Consider the following 17,911-nt stretch of genomic DNA (forward strand, 5'->3'; position numbering starts at 1 on the left):
TCGCTTCTCCGGAGGTAGGAAAGTGTGTGTGTTTTGACAGTAGCTCGTAATCGTGAACAAGCCCAGGAGCAAATGAGGATAAATTATAAACATGAAAACATCTTTGAGAACGCAAGAGAACAAGTTCTGGTAATGACGAGTCCAACTGCCGCACAGACCAAAATGAACGCGTGGAGAGCGTCCCTGTGTCAGGCTGAGAAAAAACGACAGACATGCCAGAGCCCCATCGTTCTTGCACTGTTGGTGGGACCCTTTATGAAATTAGGATTTCAAAAATCAGCGTGTTTTTTTTTTTTTTTTTAAGTTTTTTGAAAGAGAGCGCAAGCAAAGCGGGAGAAAGAATCCCAAGCAGGCTCCATGCTATCAGCTCAGAGTCCGATGCAGGGCTTAAACCAATGAGCTGCGAGATCATGACCTGAGCCAAAATCAAGAGTTGGATGCTTAACTGACTGAGCTACCCAGGCGCCCCAAAACTCAGCATCGTTAAGGTCAACTATGTGTTTTGGCCGGTGGGCGGTAGCTCTGAGGCGATGCCGAGGCACAGCATCTGCCTGTGTCCTAAGTAGGGGGTCAGGACACACACTGGGGACGGCGAGTACAGGGGTGATCAGCGCAGAGGAGTCAATATCATATCTGGAACGCCAGACATGGGAAAGGAGTTGTGTTTTGATCTGGAGGAGGAAGGCTGCAAGCACACACGTAGCAGCTACGGTTATGGGAGCTCAGAACTGAGGAGGAAGGTGCCCGTCCCAGGAGTTGAATGTACTTGGGGACACAGCCCAGTGCCAGCCAAAGGCGTATTCTGAGGGGCAACAGGGTGTTCTTTACAACTTTGTATACCGTAAGAAGTAAGGGAGATGATTCGTTTTCAGAAATACCAGATAAAAGCTATGCTAACAGTAGGGTTACAATCTATTGGAACATGTATGAACCCCGCCCCCCGCCCCCCCCCCGCCATAATGGAGTCCCAAACCTTTAGACACATCACTTCCTGGTTCTCCCCCCCCCCCCCCCCCGTCTCTGATTCGAGGCCTTATTTTTGTGGGCTTTGCAATGAGCATGCGCCAAAAAACTGAAGTCTCTGCATCACCTCAAAGAATGTACATTTGTTCCAGTCTGACTACTTTTTGCCTTACATGGGCATAGGCGACTTCCGGGTAAGGCTGTAGTACTCAGCCAGTGAAGAATCAGGGGAGGGACTTACCTCTGTAGCACTCAGCCAATGAGGAACCAGGGGAGGGACTTGCGTGCTAGGAGGTAAATTGTCTGCTGTAACTGCCCAGAGTGTGCCCGTCGGTCAGATGCCCACTCTTGCAAGGACATTGATTAACGTTTGGTGATCAACACCTCGCCTCACTGTGCTCGGAGTCTCTGCCTCCCTCCTTTGATTGGGTGGGTGGCCTTAATTCTCACATATACCCAAGAATGATGATGTTGCTTCTGCTGCCTCTCCTTCCCTCCTCCTGTCCTACTACTAGGGGTCAGAACCAAGAAGAGCCTACCCTAGCCCACCAATCAAAACTTTCGTTAAGGGAGGAAAAAGCTTCCTCACTCTCCTGTCATCACAGTGTTGAATCTGAATTTCCAGCTAGATCCCTTTGTGACGGGCATTTAACAATGGAAGAATTTTTCAGCAACCATTTTACCAGGCCCACGGACCTTGAGCACAGACGTTCTCTTGCAGAGATAGCCTGTCCGAGATAAAGGGCATTTTCTCTTCAAAGCTTTGTGGCCTCTAAACAGAGTAGAAAGCAAAAATTAAAACTTGTATTCCAGTACAACTGTGAAGTTGGGATCAGCATTTAGATATCTTCTGCTTCAGGACCCAAAGAACAGTGGCACAATCGGGAGGAAGGGCTTCCCAAGACTGACCCTGCTCTCATCTACCTGGGCAAAATGGCACATCCCCGGGGAAACAGAAATTAAGATGTCGTAATGTCTCGGCGTCAAGGACATAGTAGGTAGGTTCTGTGGACTGGGGGCGCAGATCTCATTTAAGGCGGGAAGGACTGAAAGCCCCAGTCCAGGAGGGAGCACTAGATGAATCCTGTGTAGAGACGAGTTCATCTTACATCCTCCTCGTTCAGATCACAACCTAACAGGCTAACAGGGAAGGAGGGGCTTAAAAGAAATGTATTTTGACTCAAAATAGACCCATTGATTCCAAGATGTACATTCCCCCCCCCCCCCCCGCCCCTCGCATTTTAGCGTCTCTGAAATCAGGTTGTGTCTTTGAGTTGATGGTATTTTGTAATTGATTGGCAGCATTTTCCTTTTTCTACCGGTACGTAAATTGATGGTCCATCATAAACGACACCACCTTAGGCTTGCTGAAGTGAGGAGAGCCAGCACGAGATACACTTTGGTAGGAAAGTCCTATGGTATTGACTATCTTGGAAGGTGAGAGTTGACAAGTTGTCTTAACATAGAGCACCTGGCATCTCTGCCTCCAAGATCCTTGAACTTGGCGCAGGGTGTAAGGGACAGAGCAACAGATGGCTGTTTTCCAGATTTTCCCAGCTGGAGGGGGGGTGAGTAGTTACAGTTTGTTGTTTAGAAATCTAGGAGATGAGTCTGAAGTACAGTTCATGTTAGGAGGTCAGGCCTGACACCCGTTATTTTCAATTCCCATGATCCTCAGCTATGATGTGGGTCTCATCTGATGCCAGTAACAAAAACGACCAACTTTACTCTTTTTTTAATGATTTTTTTTAACTTTTATTTATTATTGACACAGAGCGTGAGAGCAGGGGAGGGGCAGAATCCGAAGCAGGCTCCAGGCTCTGAGCTGTCAGCACAGAGCCCGACGCGGGGCTCGAACTCACAAACCGCGAGATCGTGACCTGAGCCGAAGCTAGTCGTCCAACGAACTGAGCCACCCAGGCGCCCCCAAAATGACCAACTTTTCAAAAACCCCATTCCATCCCCCCACCATAACCGTTATATCCATTTTTCCAGGATCGTAAACTGTAGCTTTAGTTTTAGGCGCCGTGGCAAGCTGAATAACGTTGATTTACATGGCAGAAGGGACCTGGCAGATGTGAAGCAGTTAAGGATTTTGAGATGGGGGCTTATTCTGGATCATCTGGGTGGGCCCAGTGGTGTGATCACAAAGGTCCTGATGAGAGGGAGGCAGAAGATTCTACTACCGAGGAGGGGAAGGAAATGTGGCCACAGAAGCAGAGATTGGAGCCATGCAGGCACAAGCCAAGGAATGCCAGCAAGTCTAAGAAGCTGGAGAAGGCGAGAGCCTGCACAATCAGCACCTGCCAGTCACCTTGACTCCAGCCCAGTGAAACCAGCTTTGGAATTCTGCCCTTTCGACCTGTACGATAAGAAATCTGTGCTCTCTGAAGCCACTAAGTTGTGGGGTAGTTTGTAATGGCAGCCATCAGGTACAGGTTAATACAGTCCCCTTCTTCCTCTTGAGGGCAGTTCATGAATGATTGTCTAGTCTTGTAGGTTTAGCTGAACTTTTCCGATATTGTTTCCGAATGTCAGGCAGCAACCTGGACGGACACAAAGTCCACAGCATTTGGTTCTGGAATGGTTTTCTGACACGAGCAATACATTAATACATTGGGCGTCTTTTAAGATTTGCCTTCAAAATCTTTGCATGCAGTCAGTTTTCTTTCCCCTCCCTCCCTCCCTTTCCTTCCTTCCTTCCTTCCTTCCTTCCTTCCTTCCTTCCTTCCTTCCTTCCTTCCTTCCTTCCTTCCCTTTTCTCCCTTCCTTCTTTCCTTTCCTTTCCTTTCCCTTCCTTTCCTTTCCTTTCCTTTCCTTTCCTTTCCTTTCCTTTCCTTTCCTTTCCTTTCCTTTCCTTCCTTCCTTCTTCCCTCCCTCCCTCCCTCCCTCTCTCCCTCCCTCCCTCCCTCCCTCTCTTCCTCTTTTGTTTGTTGTTGTTTGTAGTGATTGATTTTAACTCCAGTAGGCCTCTCTAGGTGACAGGCAGAACCCTAAAATGGTTGCCAAGACTCCTGCCCTCTGCTGCACACACCTGTATAATCCCCTCGGGTGTGGGCAGAACCTGTGGATATGATTTGGTACCTCTCCCATAATTAGGCTGCTAATACACTGACTTTGAGTTAATCTCAGGAGGGATTGGGTGGCCCTGACCTAATCAGGTGAACCCTTCTCAAGAAAGTGAAACCCGAGTCTGGCCCCTGTGGAGGGGGCCGAGTGGCTGGGATCGAGAGTGGCCTCTAGGAGCTAAGAGCTACAGCCCGGCACGAGGAGCGGAGTTCTGGCAACAGTGCTGAGCCTGAGATAAGTCCGCAGCTTGGCCTAGATTGCAGGCTGAGGGCCCTGATGGAGCACACAGATAAAACATGTCCAGACTCATGACCAACGGAAACAGTGAGATAACCGACTCTAAACTCGTGTCGTTTTTGGTGTCTGTGTCTGTGGCAATTTGTGAGACGGCAGGAGAAAACGAGTCCAGGTCGTTGAACCGGTGTTTTTGTTAAATGGTTTGGGGCCTCACCGAGTAGTTCCGGAGCTAGGATTGCAGGTGGGCCATCAAGTGTCACCAGTGAGGCTCCTGACCTCAGAGGGAAGTATTGCGCTCTGCCAAGGTGAGGCCCTAAGACGTTGTAAATCTTTCGTGCTTCCTGGGATCTTGTAGGTGGTTCGAATAGTAGGAAATTGTTTCGCAAAGATTTTGAGGGCTCCCAGGGTCCAAGGAGTACACACTAACCCTGGGTGGTGCCAGGGTCCCCTACCGAGAGCTGTGCGTTTTTGCGGCTTTACAGATGCTGCTCAATCGATGTGGAGCAAGTTGCGAATGACATTTAAGATTATCCCTGGGGGTTGGGGGGAGGGGGCGGGGGTGGAGGCCCCTGGCTGGCTTGGTCCGTAGAGCATGCCATTCTTCGATCTTGGGGTTGTGAGTTCGAGCCCCACATTGGGTGTAGAGATTGCTTAAAAGAAAAAATCAAGGAGAAAAAAATAAAGATTATAATCACGGGAACTTGGATCCTGACTAAAAAATGACTGTCACGGGGATCACAACACAGCCTCTGGTCAGGATTAGATGTGCCTGAAAGAGGGTAGTGGGGCTTATGGAACGGCATGTTTTTCCCCCACGTTTAAAAATTGACTTAAAAAAATAGACTTTATCTTTTTATTTTTTTTAATTTTTTAACGTTTTTATTTATTTTTGAGACAGCATGAACAGGGGAGGGGCAGAGAGAGAGGGAGACACAGGATCTGAAGCAGGCTCCAGGCTCTGAGCTCTCAGCACAGAGTCTGACACAGGGCTCGAACTCATGGACTAGGAGATCATGACCTGAGCTGAAGTCGGATGCTTAACCGATTGAGCCACCCAGGCACCCCTAGACTTTGTCTTTGTAGAGTTTTAGGTTCATGGCAAAATTGAGTGGAAGGCATAAGGGCTCCTGGCTGACTCCACCAGTGGAACGGGATTGTGAATTCAAACCTCACATTAGGTGTGGAGCCTGCTTAAAAATAAAAGAAGGAAGGAAGGAAGGAAGGAAGGAAGGAAGGAAGGAAGGAAGGAAGGAAGGAAGGAAGGAAGGAAGGAAGGAAGGAAGGAAGGAAGGAGAAAGAAAGAAAAAGAAAGAAAGAAAGAAAGAAATTGAGAAGAAGGTATAAAGATTTCCCATCTGCCTTCTGCCAACACCTACCTGCATAGCCTCCCCCACTAACATCCCCCAACAGAGCGTACATTTGTTACAACTGGTGAACCTACATGGACTCATAATGTCACTCAAAGTCCATAGTTTTTTTTGTTGTTTTTAATGTTTACTTGTTTTTGAGATAGAGAGAGAGAGACAGAGCATGAGCAGGGGAGGGGCAGAGGGAGGCAGACAGAATCTTAAGCAGGTTCCACACTCACCATGGAGCCCAACGCAGGGCTCAATCCCACAACCCTGGGATCATGACCTGAGCCGAAATCAAGAGTCGGACACTCAATCCACTGAGCCACCCAAGCGCCCCAAGTTTCCTCCATGTCTTTTCATGACTTGATATAGCTCATTTCTTTTTAGCGCTGTATAATATTCCATTATCTGGGCTGGACCACAATTTGTTTATCCATTCACCTACTTGAAGGGCATCTTGGTTGCTTCCAAGTTTTGGCAATTATAAATAAGATTGCTGTAAGCATCTGCGTGCAGGTTTTTGTGTGGACGTAAGTTTTCAACTACTTTGGGTAAATACCAAGCACCGTGATTGCTGGGATATAGAAAGAATATGTTCCGTTTTGTAAGAAACCGCCAACTGTCTTCCACAGTGGCTGTGCCATTTTGCATTCCTACCGACAACGAATGGAAAGTTCTGTTGCTCCGTATCCTTGTCAGCATTTGCTGTTGTCAGTGTTCCAGATTTTGGCCATACTCATAGTTGTGTAGTGGTATCCTGTTTTAACTTGCATTTCCCTGATGACATTCCTGATGTTGGTAATTTATGTCTTCTCTTATTCCTCATCAGTGTGTCTAGAGGTTTATCAATCACGTTGCTTTACCCAAAGAGCTTGCTTTTTCATTTTATTGATTTTCTTTGTTGTTTTCTGCTTTCTGCTCAGACCTTTAACGTTTCCTTTCTTCTGCTTGTTCTGGGTTTAATCTCTTCTTTTGCTAGTTCCTTGAAGTGCAAGCTGAGCCTTTTTCTATTTCAGTATTGGCATTTAGTGCTATATAAATATGTCCCTAAGTATTGCTCTAGCAGACGCCCACAAATTCTAGTATACAGTTCAAGATACTTTCTATATCCCTTTTGATTTCTTCTTTCATCTATGGTCTATTTAGCAGTCTTATTTTGTTTCTAAATATTTGGGGATTTTCCAGGGATCTTTCTGTCACCGATTTCTAATTCCATTGTGGTCAAAAAATATAATGTGTACAAACCTGGATCCTTTTCAATTGTTAGATGTATATTTTATGGCCCAGAGCATGGTCTCTCTTGGTAAATGCTTGTGTGCACTTGAGAACAATGTGTCCTCTGCTATCCTTGGGGCAAGTATCCTATAAATGTCAGTCAAGTCACATGGGTTGTAGTTTTGTTCAGGTTTACTGTATCTGTTGGGTTAATAAACTCTGTGTCCCCCCACCCCCACCCCTCCAGAAGGTGTTGAAGTCCTAACCCTGCCATGTAAATGCGACCTTATTTGGAAATGGGGTCTTTGCAGAAGATCAAGTTAAGATGAGGTCATTAAGGTGGGCCATAATCCAATATAAGTGAGTCTGTATAAAAGGGGGAAACTTGGACAGAAAGAGACACACATAGAGAGATGATTGTCCGGAGATGGTTGGGAGAAGATAGCCATCAGTGAATGCCTGAGGCCACCAGAGGCTAGAAGAAAGCATGGAACAGATTCTCCCTCACAGCTTCAGAAGGAACCACCCCTGCCACACCTGGATCTCAACCTCCTCGCCTCCAGAGCTGTGAGACAACAAATTTCTGTTGTTCAAGGCACCCAGTCTGTTTGTTGTAACAGCTCCAGAAAATGAACACAGTGTCCTGGCTGACTTTCTGCCTACTTGTCAATTACTGAGGGAAAGGTAGTGAAATATCTGACCATAATTGTGGATTTATCCATATCTCCTTGTAGTAGTTCTGTCAGGTTTTGTGTCACATATTTTGAAGCTCTGTTATTAGGTGCACAAATATTTGGGATTGTTATGCTCTCTTCATGAATTGATCTCCTTATATGAAGAAATCACCTTTTTATCCCTAGTAATATTTTTCTTTCTGAAATCTACCTCGTCTAATATTAATACTGTGATTCCAGCTTTTTTTTTTTCTTATACATGTGTGAGTGTGGTGTACTTTCTCCCATTCTTTTTGTTTTAAACTATTTGTGTCTCTCTATATGAAGTTTTTTTCTTACGAGTGACATGGAGTTGGTCTTGCTTTTTTAACCAATCCGACAATCTCTGCTTTTTAATCCGGCTGTTTAGATCATTTATATTTAGTGTGATTATTGATATCATTAGGGTTGAGTTATCATCCTGCTATTAGTGTTCTATCGTTCCATCTGCTTTTTGTTCCTTTTTCCCTCTTTGTCTTCTTCTCTTGTATTATTTGAATGTTTTTGTTTGTAACCTCTTTTGTTGGCATATTAGCTATAAGTCTTTGTTATTTTATGTTATTTTTTTAATGTTTTATTTATTTTTTTGAGAGCATGTGGGGGGAGGGGGAGAGGGACAGAGGATCTGAAGCAGGCTCTGCGCTGACAGCAGCTCATGAACTGTGAGATCATGACCTGAGCCTAAGTCAGACACTCAACTGACTAAGCCACCCAGGCGCTCCAAGTCTTTGTTCTTTTAGTGGTTGCTTTAGGGTTTATAGATTTATACCTCTTTAGCTTAATCACAGTCCACCTTCACATAGTATAAGGACTTTACAATGGCATATTTCCAGGGGCTTTTATTTCTGGGGTCAGCAAACTTTTTCTAGAGGAGGCAAGTAAATATTTTAGGTTTTGTGGGTCATATAGTCTTTGTCACAATTGCTCAACTCTTCTTATTATGTGAAAATAACCATAAACAATACATAAATGAATCAGTGTGCCTGTGTCCCAATAAACTATCATTAACAAAACAGATGATGGGCTGGATTTGGCCTGTGGCCATTGTTTGCCAGCTCATGCTTTGTGCTATTGTTGTCGTGCATTTTACTTCCACATGTGTTATAAACCCTACAATACATTGTTCTTATTTTGTTCCGTCAATTATCTTTCAAAGAGATTTGAGTCATAAGAAAGCCATCTTATAGATTCATCCATGTAGTTTCCATTTCCAGTGCTTTTTGTCCCTTTGTGTAGATCCAGGTTTCCATCTGGTATCATTTTCTGTCTGCCTGATGGGTTTCATTTAACATTTCTTATAGTGTGAGTCTGCTGCTGATGAATTTCAGCTTGTATTTATATGACTGAAAACATCTTTATTTTTTCCTGTGTTTTGTGTTTTGTTTGCGTTCTAGTGGCCTAACGTGTGGTCTATTGTGGAGAATGTTTATTCAGATCTTGTTATGTGAAGTGTTGTACCGATATTTGCTGGTCCAGTTGGTTTATGGTGTTCAGGTCTTCTATTTCCTGGCTGATCTTCTACCTATTTGTTCTATCCCTATTGAAAGTGGGGTATCAGGGCGCCTGGGTGGCTCAGTCAACGGTTAAGTGTCCCACCCAGCGTATCTCATGGTTCATAAGTTCGAGCCCCGCGTCGGGCTCTGTGCTGACAGCTCAGAGCCTGGAGCCTGCTTCGGATTCTGGGTCTCCCTCTTTCTCTGCCCCTCCTCCACTTGCACTCTTTTTCTCTCTCTCTCTCAAAAATCAACATTAAACAATTAAAAAAAAAAAAAAGAAAGTGGGGTATTGAAGTCTACAACTATTATTGTTGAATTGTTTATTTCTCCCTTTAATTCTGTCCGGTTTTTTATGTATGTTAGAGCTCTGTTGCTCAGTTCATATATTTTTTAAAAATTATTAGGTCTTCCTAATGAATTGACTCTTGTGTCAGTATAAAATGTCTTTCTTTGTCTCTATTAACAATGTTGTCTGATGTTAGTACAGTCACTCCAGCTCTCTTCTGTTCTTTTCTTTTGGGGGTGGGGGGAATAACTTCTACACCCAGTATGGGGCTCAAACTCACAACCCTAAGATTAAGAGTTGCATGCTGCACTGACTGAGCCAGCCAGGCATCCCTCCAGCTCTCTTTTGATTAGTATTTGCATGGTTTATTGTTTTCTATCTTTTTACTTTCTACTTGTTTGTTTCTTTGACTCTAATATATGTCTCTTACAGACAGCATATAATTGGATCATGAATCAGTTTTATTTTTTTGTTTTTGCTTTTCATTTCATGTGTATTATCAGTGCTTCATTATAGAACATTTTGCGTTTTTAAATTTTATTTATTTATTTTTTTAGACAGAGTGCAAGTGAGGGGGGAGGGGTAGAGGGAGAGAGAGAATCTTAAGCAGGCTCCACACCCAGTGCAGAGCCCCACAAGGGGCTGAATCTCACAACCCTGAGATCCTGACCTGAGCCAAAATCAAAAGTCAGACGCTTAACTGACTGAGCCACCCACGCACCTCCGCTATAGAACATTTTGTAAAGACCAGTGACATGCGGGCACCCAGAGTTTTTCAACACCAAGTGCCAATCATTTCTGATAAATATGTTCCTAAAACAAAATAATCACACATAACACAATTTCAGGATAATATATAGCATCAGCATAATTCACCCAAATTATAAAAAGAACAATACTTAGAATCATGCACATTATTTCACCACTTCATAAAACTTCCGTTTTCACTTCTACCAACTTGGCCAGTATAAAAAAGAAAGTCTTCAAAAACCTGGTGATAACATGAACTACAAAATTAATTTTTGGATAAGCTGGGCGTTACTTTTCAAATTTTGCTTTAAGGTTTATTTGTTTCTTTAATCTGTCAAAAAATATGGTGAGGAGTGTATTGAGCGAGGTGAAGAAAAAGGAACTTCCAGTCGATAGATTCAGTGTGTCTGAAGATACTTGAGTAGCGCAAAGGAAACCTTCAAGGGCAAGAATATATTATAAATAAGAGTTTTGTAACAAGATGAATGGACAAGCAGTTCTTATATCAGTTGCCTCCAGAGGAGAGAGGTCTTCTTGAAGAATGCTTGTTTATAGAATCTTCTGTAAGACAGTGTTGGCTATGTCCAATGATTCATCTTTTACTAAAGGAATATCATAAGAGTGCATGTACTTTTCTAAGAGTTCACCCACCCTATCATTTTGAAATCCAGCTTCCAGAATGTGTTCAGCATTGGCCATAGTCCATCTGCCAACCTCAAGCCTCCTTGGGAGTCTCCCAGAATTATGTTGTTACTGTCTTGTAGTTGATCAAAATGTTCTGTGGTGTTCAAGGCACCATGTTTGTTAAATTCATGAATTGGTTCTCCTCTAAGTCCTTCGAACACCCCGTTGTCATCAAAATCCATGAAGTCGGTCACGATTCTGACATTTGGGTGATAAACGCCAGCCTGATGGGTAACTTCCTACAGTACATCATCAGCACCCAGCTGAAATCTGAACACAGGGAGACTGTGTCATTGGAGCTTATCAAAGACTATCAAAGAATATCAAATTCTCGTATCCTTCCTTGAACATACATCAGATTCTGCCACAATTTCTCTTTCTTTCAGTTTAGCTCTTGGTAGAGCTTGTTCAATAAGCAAACCCTGTGATTTAGGGTTCCATTCAACCATATTAGGGGTACTTCTATGGTAGGAACAGGATCAATTTGTGTAGCATAATCTTTTCCTTTTTGTTGAAGAAACTTTTCTGGACCTCCGTTTGTCACCAGCTTATAATTGTCATGGTGAGCATCTTTTCCCTTTTTAGGAACTAGGAAAACCCACTTAGAGTCCTATCAGAGTCTATTATTACCTGAAGGCGTGCAAGGTCCTTCTTTGATAAGACCACAGATCATTTCTTATAAGGCTCCTGATAGGACCTGGACTTTTTTGGAATTCTGACCTCATTTTCACATACACAGCAGATTTTTTTATTAGTTATTTCTTGGTTAGTCAGTTGTCCTTAAAGGCACTCCGAGTTCTGTTCTTAAACTTGTCCTAGAACAACAGCATAGACAATATGCAACATCCAGAGATGCAGGGCTTGGATACAGGCATCTCAGTGACCTTGGACTTCTGCCTCACGTTCCTCTTTAAGGTGAACACGTACTGTGCCGGCACCACCCCTGCCCAGGACACACACGCTGGTGCTTGCTGCCGTGTCCCCCCTGGCCATGGCTGCCTAGTCTGTGGACAAGGTCTCATGTGCCTCCAGATGCAGAAAGAAAAAGCTGCACACGGTGGTCAGTTTTTTTTTCTTTTTATGTTTATTTTTGAGAGAGAGCACAAGCAGGGGAAGGGCAGAGAGAGGGAGACACAGAATCTGAAGCAGGCTCCAGGCTCTGAGCTGTCAGCACAGAGCCCGATGCGGGGCTCGAACTCACACACTGTGAGATCGTGACCTGAGCCGAAGTCAGAGGCTCAACTGACTGAGCCACCCAGGTGCCCCACAATGATCAGGTTTTTAAATCCATTCTGCAAATCTCCTTCTGATTGGAGACTTCAGACTGGAGTGCTTCTTTTTTTCTTTCCTTTTTTTTGTTTTTTAGTTTATTTGGGAGATAAAGAGAGTGCGTGCATGAGCAGGGGAGGGACATAGCAGGAGGGAGGGAGGGAGGGAGGGAGGGAGAGAGAGAGAGAGAGAGAGAGAATGAATGAATGAATGAATGAATCCCAAGCAGGCTGTGCACCATCAGCATGAAGTCCAACGCAGGGCCCAATCTTATGAACTGTGAGATCATGACCTGAGCCAAAAATCAAGAGTCAGACGCCTAACCAACTGAGCCACCCAGGCGCCTCCTGGACGGGGTGTTTAATTACTGATGAAATAGATTTACGTCTTCCATTTGCTATGTGTTTTCCATATATCTTAGGTCTTTTCCATTCCCCCATTCCTCAATCGCGTCTCTTTGGTGTTACATAAATGTATTCTCGTGCGCTGTTTTTATTCCCTTGTTTCTTTTTCTGTATATGTTTTGGGGTTCTTTTCTTAGGGGGTTCATAGCAGCGTTCGGCATAGAGCCGCTTATTCTCCACTTCTGAGGCAACACCTTTCTGAGCACTCTCCCCCGAATTAGGAGTTTTTGCAAACTGGCTGATAGAAACCGGCACCGTTCCCAACCCCAGGAGAGTCTGGGCACGGTTCCCTGCAGCCTTGCAGATGGCTCCCTTCCCAACCTTGGGTAGCTTCCTCACATAGTCATGCTGATCATTTCTGTGCTGGATACCCAAAGGGGGCCCTCTGCAGAGCTCCGGAGTCCTCTCTAGGTGCATGTCCTTTCTTTCTGATACTCTGTCCTGTGAGCCCTTGTGGCCTCAGTCTCCCTGAAGGCTCAACTCTCTCTCCTCAACCTGGGGAGTCCCTCTCCTGGCACTGTAGCCTGGAAACTCTCTTAAGGCAGTAGAGCTCACGTAGTTGGCCTGCCCATGTTTCAGGGGTTGGCAGCCTTCACTCGCCGGTTTCCAGCGTGTCTATTTCATTATTGTTGCTTTTGGTTTTTGATTTTTGGTTATTACAGACGGGAGGGTAAATCCAGTTCCTCTCACTTCATTTGGGCTGGAAATGGAAATGGTCCCTATTTTCTTCTAACGGATTCTTAGTATTCTCCTGTATGGGTGTGTCCCCTAACTAGATCAGCCCCCTACTGATGATCTGTTTTCATAAACAATGCTGCAGACTCTCTCTATATATCCCGGCAGCCCTTTGTAAGAGTCCACAGAGAAAATCTTACCTATGGGATTTCCGAGTACAAGAGTTGGTGCGCTTCCATTTTGGAGACATGGTTTAGTCGCCCTGCCGTGAATACTTTTACCATCAGCAATGGGCCACTGATGGGGTAGACTTTATATTTTAAACTTAATAAAATGACTCACGTCCCTTGTTTGTAGACCCAGCAATAGTTGGAGTGGATCGCTTGTATTGGGTAGTGTTCCCGCTGTCCTTTATGAAGGGAATTAACATATTATGGTGGCAGGGCACCGGGGTGGCGCAGTCGGAGAAGCATCTGACTCTTGGTTTCAGCTCGGGTCATGATCTCACAGTTCCGTGAGTCCAAGCCCCATGTCAGGCTCCACACTGACAGTGGAGAGCCTGCCGGGGATCGCCTCTCTCCCTCTCCCTCTGCCCCTCCCCCACTCATGTGCGCACACGCACACACGCACACTCTCTCTCTCTCAGATAAAGAAACTTAAGGGGCGCCTGGGTGGCGCAGTCGGTTAAGCGTCCGACTTCAGCCAGGTCGCGATCTCACGATCCGTGAGTTCGAGCCCCGCGTCAGGCTCTGGGCTGATGGCTCGGAGCCTGGAGCCTGCTTCCGGTTCTGTGTCTCCCTCTCTCTCTGCCCCTCCCCCGTTCGTGCTCTGTCTCTCTCTGTCCCAAAAATAAATAAAAAACGTTGAAAAAAAAATTAAAAAAAAAAAAAAAAGAAACTTAAAAAATAACATCTTATGGTGCCGCTTGCAAATGTGCAGATTCTCAAAGCTTCGGAGACCTGTCCTTCAAGAACGTCAAAGTCTTTGTATCCAGCTTAGTCTTGGGGCCCAGAGGTTTCTCCAAAGGCCCTAAGTCATCCTTGTCAGATGTCCCAGATTTTCTTTCCTTCGTGTCTCATAGTGAGGACTTTCTACTTACACTTACTGACCTCTTTCTTCCACTTCAACCAGGGCTCAGAGACAACAACGGGACTCCTTAAACGCAAAAAGCATACTTCCTTAACATCAGATGATGGAGCCTCCACCAAGCACTCAAGTGCTGACCCAACTGTGGATTCTGCAAATGGTCATGGTTCCGATCGGACCTTATCAGGAACCAGTGCCACGGGATACCCCTCCGAAGGAGTTGGCAGGGAACGAAAGAAAAGCACCCCCGCTACTGCATCCCCTGGTAGAGAACAGCACCCAAGGGCCCGTGACGAGGCTGGCTTGGCAAAGTCCCATCACCCACCTGTGTCCCAATTCAGACTAGAGTCAGATCGTCACAGGACTAGAGAGCTGCAGCCGCACACCTCAGCATATCTAAGAAAAGATGAACGAGAGGCACACCCTGGTCCAGTTCAACAGGACTTGCCCTCAGCCACCGCGATCAGAGATCAGCATCCTCATGTGTACCCAGATCAGCATGGGGGGGTACATGTTAGCTACGGTCAAATCTATCCAAGGCCAGACCAACGTGGAACAGCACCGCTCGGCATGGATCAGCTTGCATCACTCCATCATAGCACTTACCCACACAGTGTGGCACCCCTCAGCATGGGTCAGCTTGGTATGATGCCACCTGGAATGGATGAGCAGGGCATGGATCAGCGTGGTATGATGCCACCACTGGTACCTGGCAGAGATCAGCAAGGCTTGCAACCACCTAGTACAGATCAGCCTGGTATGGTTCCATTTAGCACATATCAGCACGGCATGATATTTCCTGGCACGGACCAACAGCCTGATGTGGCTCAGCGTGGATTGGTACCTCCTCACATGGATCAGCATGGATTTTTAATAGCCGGCATGGATCAGCAAGGACTGGCACTGCCTGGCATGGATCAGCATGGATTGGTTCCACATCTCATCGATCAGCATGGTTTGGGACCAACTGGCACAGAACAGAATGCTTTAGTCCAGCCTGGTTTGGTCCAGCCTGGTGCGGGTCAGCCTGGTTTGGTCCAACCTGGAATGGATCAGCGTGGTTTGGTGCAGCCTGTGGTAGATGAAAGTGGTTTGGTTCAGCCTGGTGCTTATCTACCTGACTGGGTTCAACCTGGTGCATATTCCAGTGGCTGGGTCCAGCCTGGTGCCTATCCTCTTGATTTGGTATACCCTGATGTATATCCATCTGGTTTAGTACAGCTTGGTGCAGATCAGCCTGGTTTGATGCAACCTGGATTGGGTCAGCAAGATTCAGCCCAACCTGGAATGGATCAGTATGATTTGGGGCAGCCTGGAATGGATCAACGTGGCTTGGTCCAACTTGGAATGGATCAGCGTGGTTTAGTGCAACCTGGCATAGTTCAGCCTGGGTTGGTGCAACCTGGAGCAGCTCAGGTTGGTTTGGTGCAACCTGGAGCAGGTCAGCCTGGTTTGGTGCAACCTGGAGCAACTCAGCCTGGTTTCGTCCAACCAGGAGCAGGTCAGCCTGGTTTGGTGCAACCTGGAGCAGCTCAGCCTGGTTTGGTGCAACCAGGAGCAGCTCAGCCTGGTTTGGTGCAACCTGGAGCAGCTCAGCCTGGTTTCGTGCAACCTGGAGCAGCTCAGCCTGGTTTTGTGCAACCTGGAGCAGCTCAGCCTGGTTTGGTACAACCTGGAATGGATCTGGGTGGTTTGGTCCAACCCCGAATGGGTCAGCGTGGTTTGACACAACCTGGTTCAGCTCAGCCTGGTTTGGTCCAACCTGGAGCAGCTCAGCCTGGTTTGGTGCAGCCTGGTGCAGCTCAGCTTGGTTTGGTGCAGCCTGGTGCAGCTCATCCTGGTTTGGTCCGACCTGGAGCAGGTCAGCGTGGTTTGGTCCGACCTGGAGCAGCTCAGGTGGGTTTGGTGCAGCCTGGTGCAGCTCAGCGTGGTTTGGTCCAACCTGGAGCAGCTCAGCGTGGTTTGGCCCAACCTGGTGCAGCCCAGCCCGGTTTGGTGCAACCTGGAGCAGGTCAGCCTGGTTTGGTGCAACCTGGAGCAGGTCAGCCTGGTTTGGTGCAACCTGGAGCAGGTCAGCCTGGTTTGGTCCAACCAGGAGCAGCTCAGCCTGGTTTGGTGCAACCTGGAGCTGGTCAGCCTGGTTTGGTGCAACCTGGAGCAGGTCAGCCTGGTTTGGTCCAACCTGGAGCTGGTCAGCCTGGTTTGGTGCAACCTGGAGCAGGTCAGCCTGGTTTGGTCCAACCAGGAGCAGCTCAGCCTGGCTTGGTCCAACCTGGAGCAGGTCAACCTGGCTTGGTGCAACCTGGAATGGATCTGGGTGGTTTGGTCCAACCTGGAACGGATCAGCGTGTTTTGGCACAACCTGGTGCAGCACAGCCTGGTTTGGTCCCACCTGGAGCAGGTCAGCCTGGTGTGGTGCAACCCGGAATGCATCAGCGTGGTTTGGCCCAACCTGGTTCGGCTCAGCCTGGTTTGGTGCAACCTGCAATGAGTCAGTATGGTTTGGCCCAACCTGGTGCACGTCAGCCTGGTTTGGTACAACCTCAAATGGGTCAGCCTGCTTTGGTCCAGCCTGGTGCGGGTCAACCTGGTGCAGGTCAGCCTGGTTTGGTGCAACCTGGAATGGATCGGCGTGGTTCGGTCTACCCTGGTGCTGATCAGGGTGGTTTGGTCCAGCCTGGTGCAGGTCAGCCCGATTTGGTACAACCTGGTGCAGGTCAGCCTGGTTTGGTGCAACGTGGAGTGGGGCAGCGTGGTTTGGTAGAGCCTGGCCCAGGTCCACGTGGCGTTTTTCAACCTGGTGCCTATCCACCTGGTTTGCTACGGCCAGGTGCATATCTTCCCGGTTCGGTGGAGCCTGGTGCCTATCCACAAGGTTTGGTTCCACCTGGTGCCTATCCTACCGGTTTGGTCCAGCCTGGTGCACTTCCACGTGGTTTCATGCAGCCTCTTACTGATCAGCGTGGCTTGAGGCAACCCGGTAGAGATCAGCAAGGCTCAATGCCATCGAGCACAGAGCTTCGTGGCTTTCCAACATTCCACCCGGAGTCTCTAAGATTTATATCACCATATCCATATCAGCATGGTGTAATGCCTCCTAGCAGAGGTCAGCATGGCCAGGTGTCACCGCTCCTCTCCGGTCAAGGCTTGGCACCACCAGGTACTGACCAAGAGGGTTTATCAGAAACTTACCAGCCAGGCGTGATACATCCGGGCACAGACCAGGGCGGCCAAATAAAACCAGGTGCAGACCAGCACGACCAGTCATACTCTATCCCAGAATCCCGTGACCTAACGTACCCTGGCCCTCGGGGCCCAGGCTTTCCTGGGGTAGATCAGCTCCAGGTCAGTGTGGATCCACAACGAACACATACCTCAGACCGAGCTGGAATTTCTGTCCAGACTACCCCAAGCCAAGAAGCCACCTCTGCCAAGAGTACAGTCTTTCTCAACGATCTCTACCGAGTCTCATCGGAAAGGGTCGATGTCCAGAGCGAAAGACAGGATTCCCTGGATAAATTGTCTCCCAGCTTCCCTGTAGCAGTGGAAACATTTCGTCTGATGGGAGAGCTCATTGGCCTTTATGTAGAGCTCAAGGAGAACATGAAGGAGCTGGATGAGGAGAAGGCTGGCCAGACGGACTTAGAGAAGTTACAGTACTTGCTTTCACTCATGGGTAGGTACCACTTATGTGGAGGAGGGACCACTGTGT

The 17,911-nt window shown here is 47.0% G+C and overlaps 1 protein-coding gene and 1 pseudogene across 5 annotated transcripts in view; one reads left to right on the forward strand and one right to left on the reverse strand.

Moving 5' to 3' along the window:
- Positions 1-17,911, forward strand: part of QRICH2 (glutamine rich 2) — a 33,051-nt gene that overhangs the window by 3,687 nt on the left and 11,453 nt on the right. For 4 of the 5 annotated variants that reach the window (XM_058704829.1, XM_058704827.1, XM_058704831.1 and 1 more), the window contains one exon: positions 14,245-17,875. In XM_058704829.1, coding sequence (XP_058560812.1) covers positions 14,245-17,875 — 3,631 coding nt within the window. The remainder of the gene's footprint in view (positions 1-14,244; positions 17,876-17,911) is intronic. The other variant, XM_058704826.1, reaches the window with a different exon arrangement.
- LOC131498017 (cytosolic 5'-nucleotidase 3A-like) lies at positions 10,371-12,855 on the reverse strand (annotated as a pseudogene).

Source organism: Neofelis nebulosa, chromosome 16 (assembly GCF_028018385.1).
Source record: "Neofelis nebulosa isolate mNeoNeb1 chromosome 16, mNeoNeb1.pri, whole genome shotgun sequence".
NCBI classification, from domain to species: Eukaryota; Metazoa; Chordata; class Mammalia; order Carnivora; family Felidae; genus Neofelis; species Neofelis nebulosa.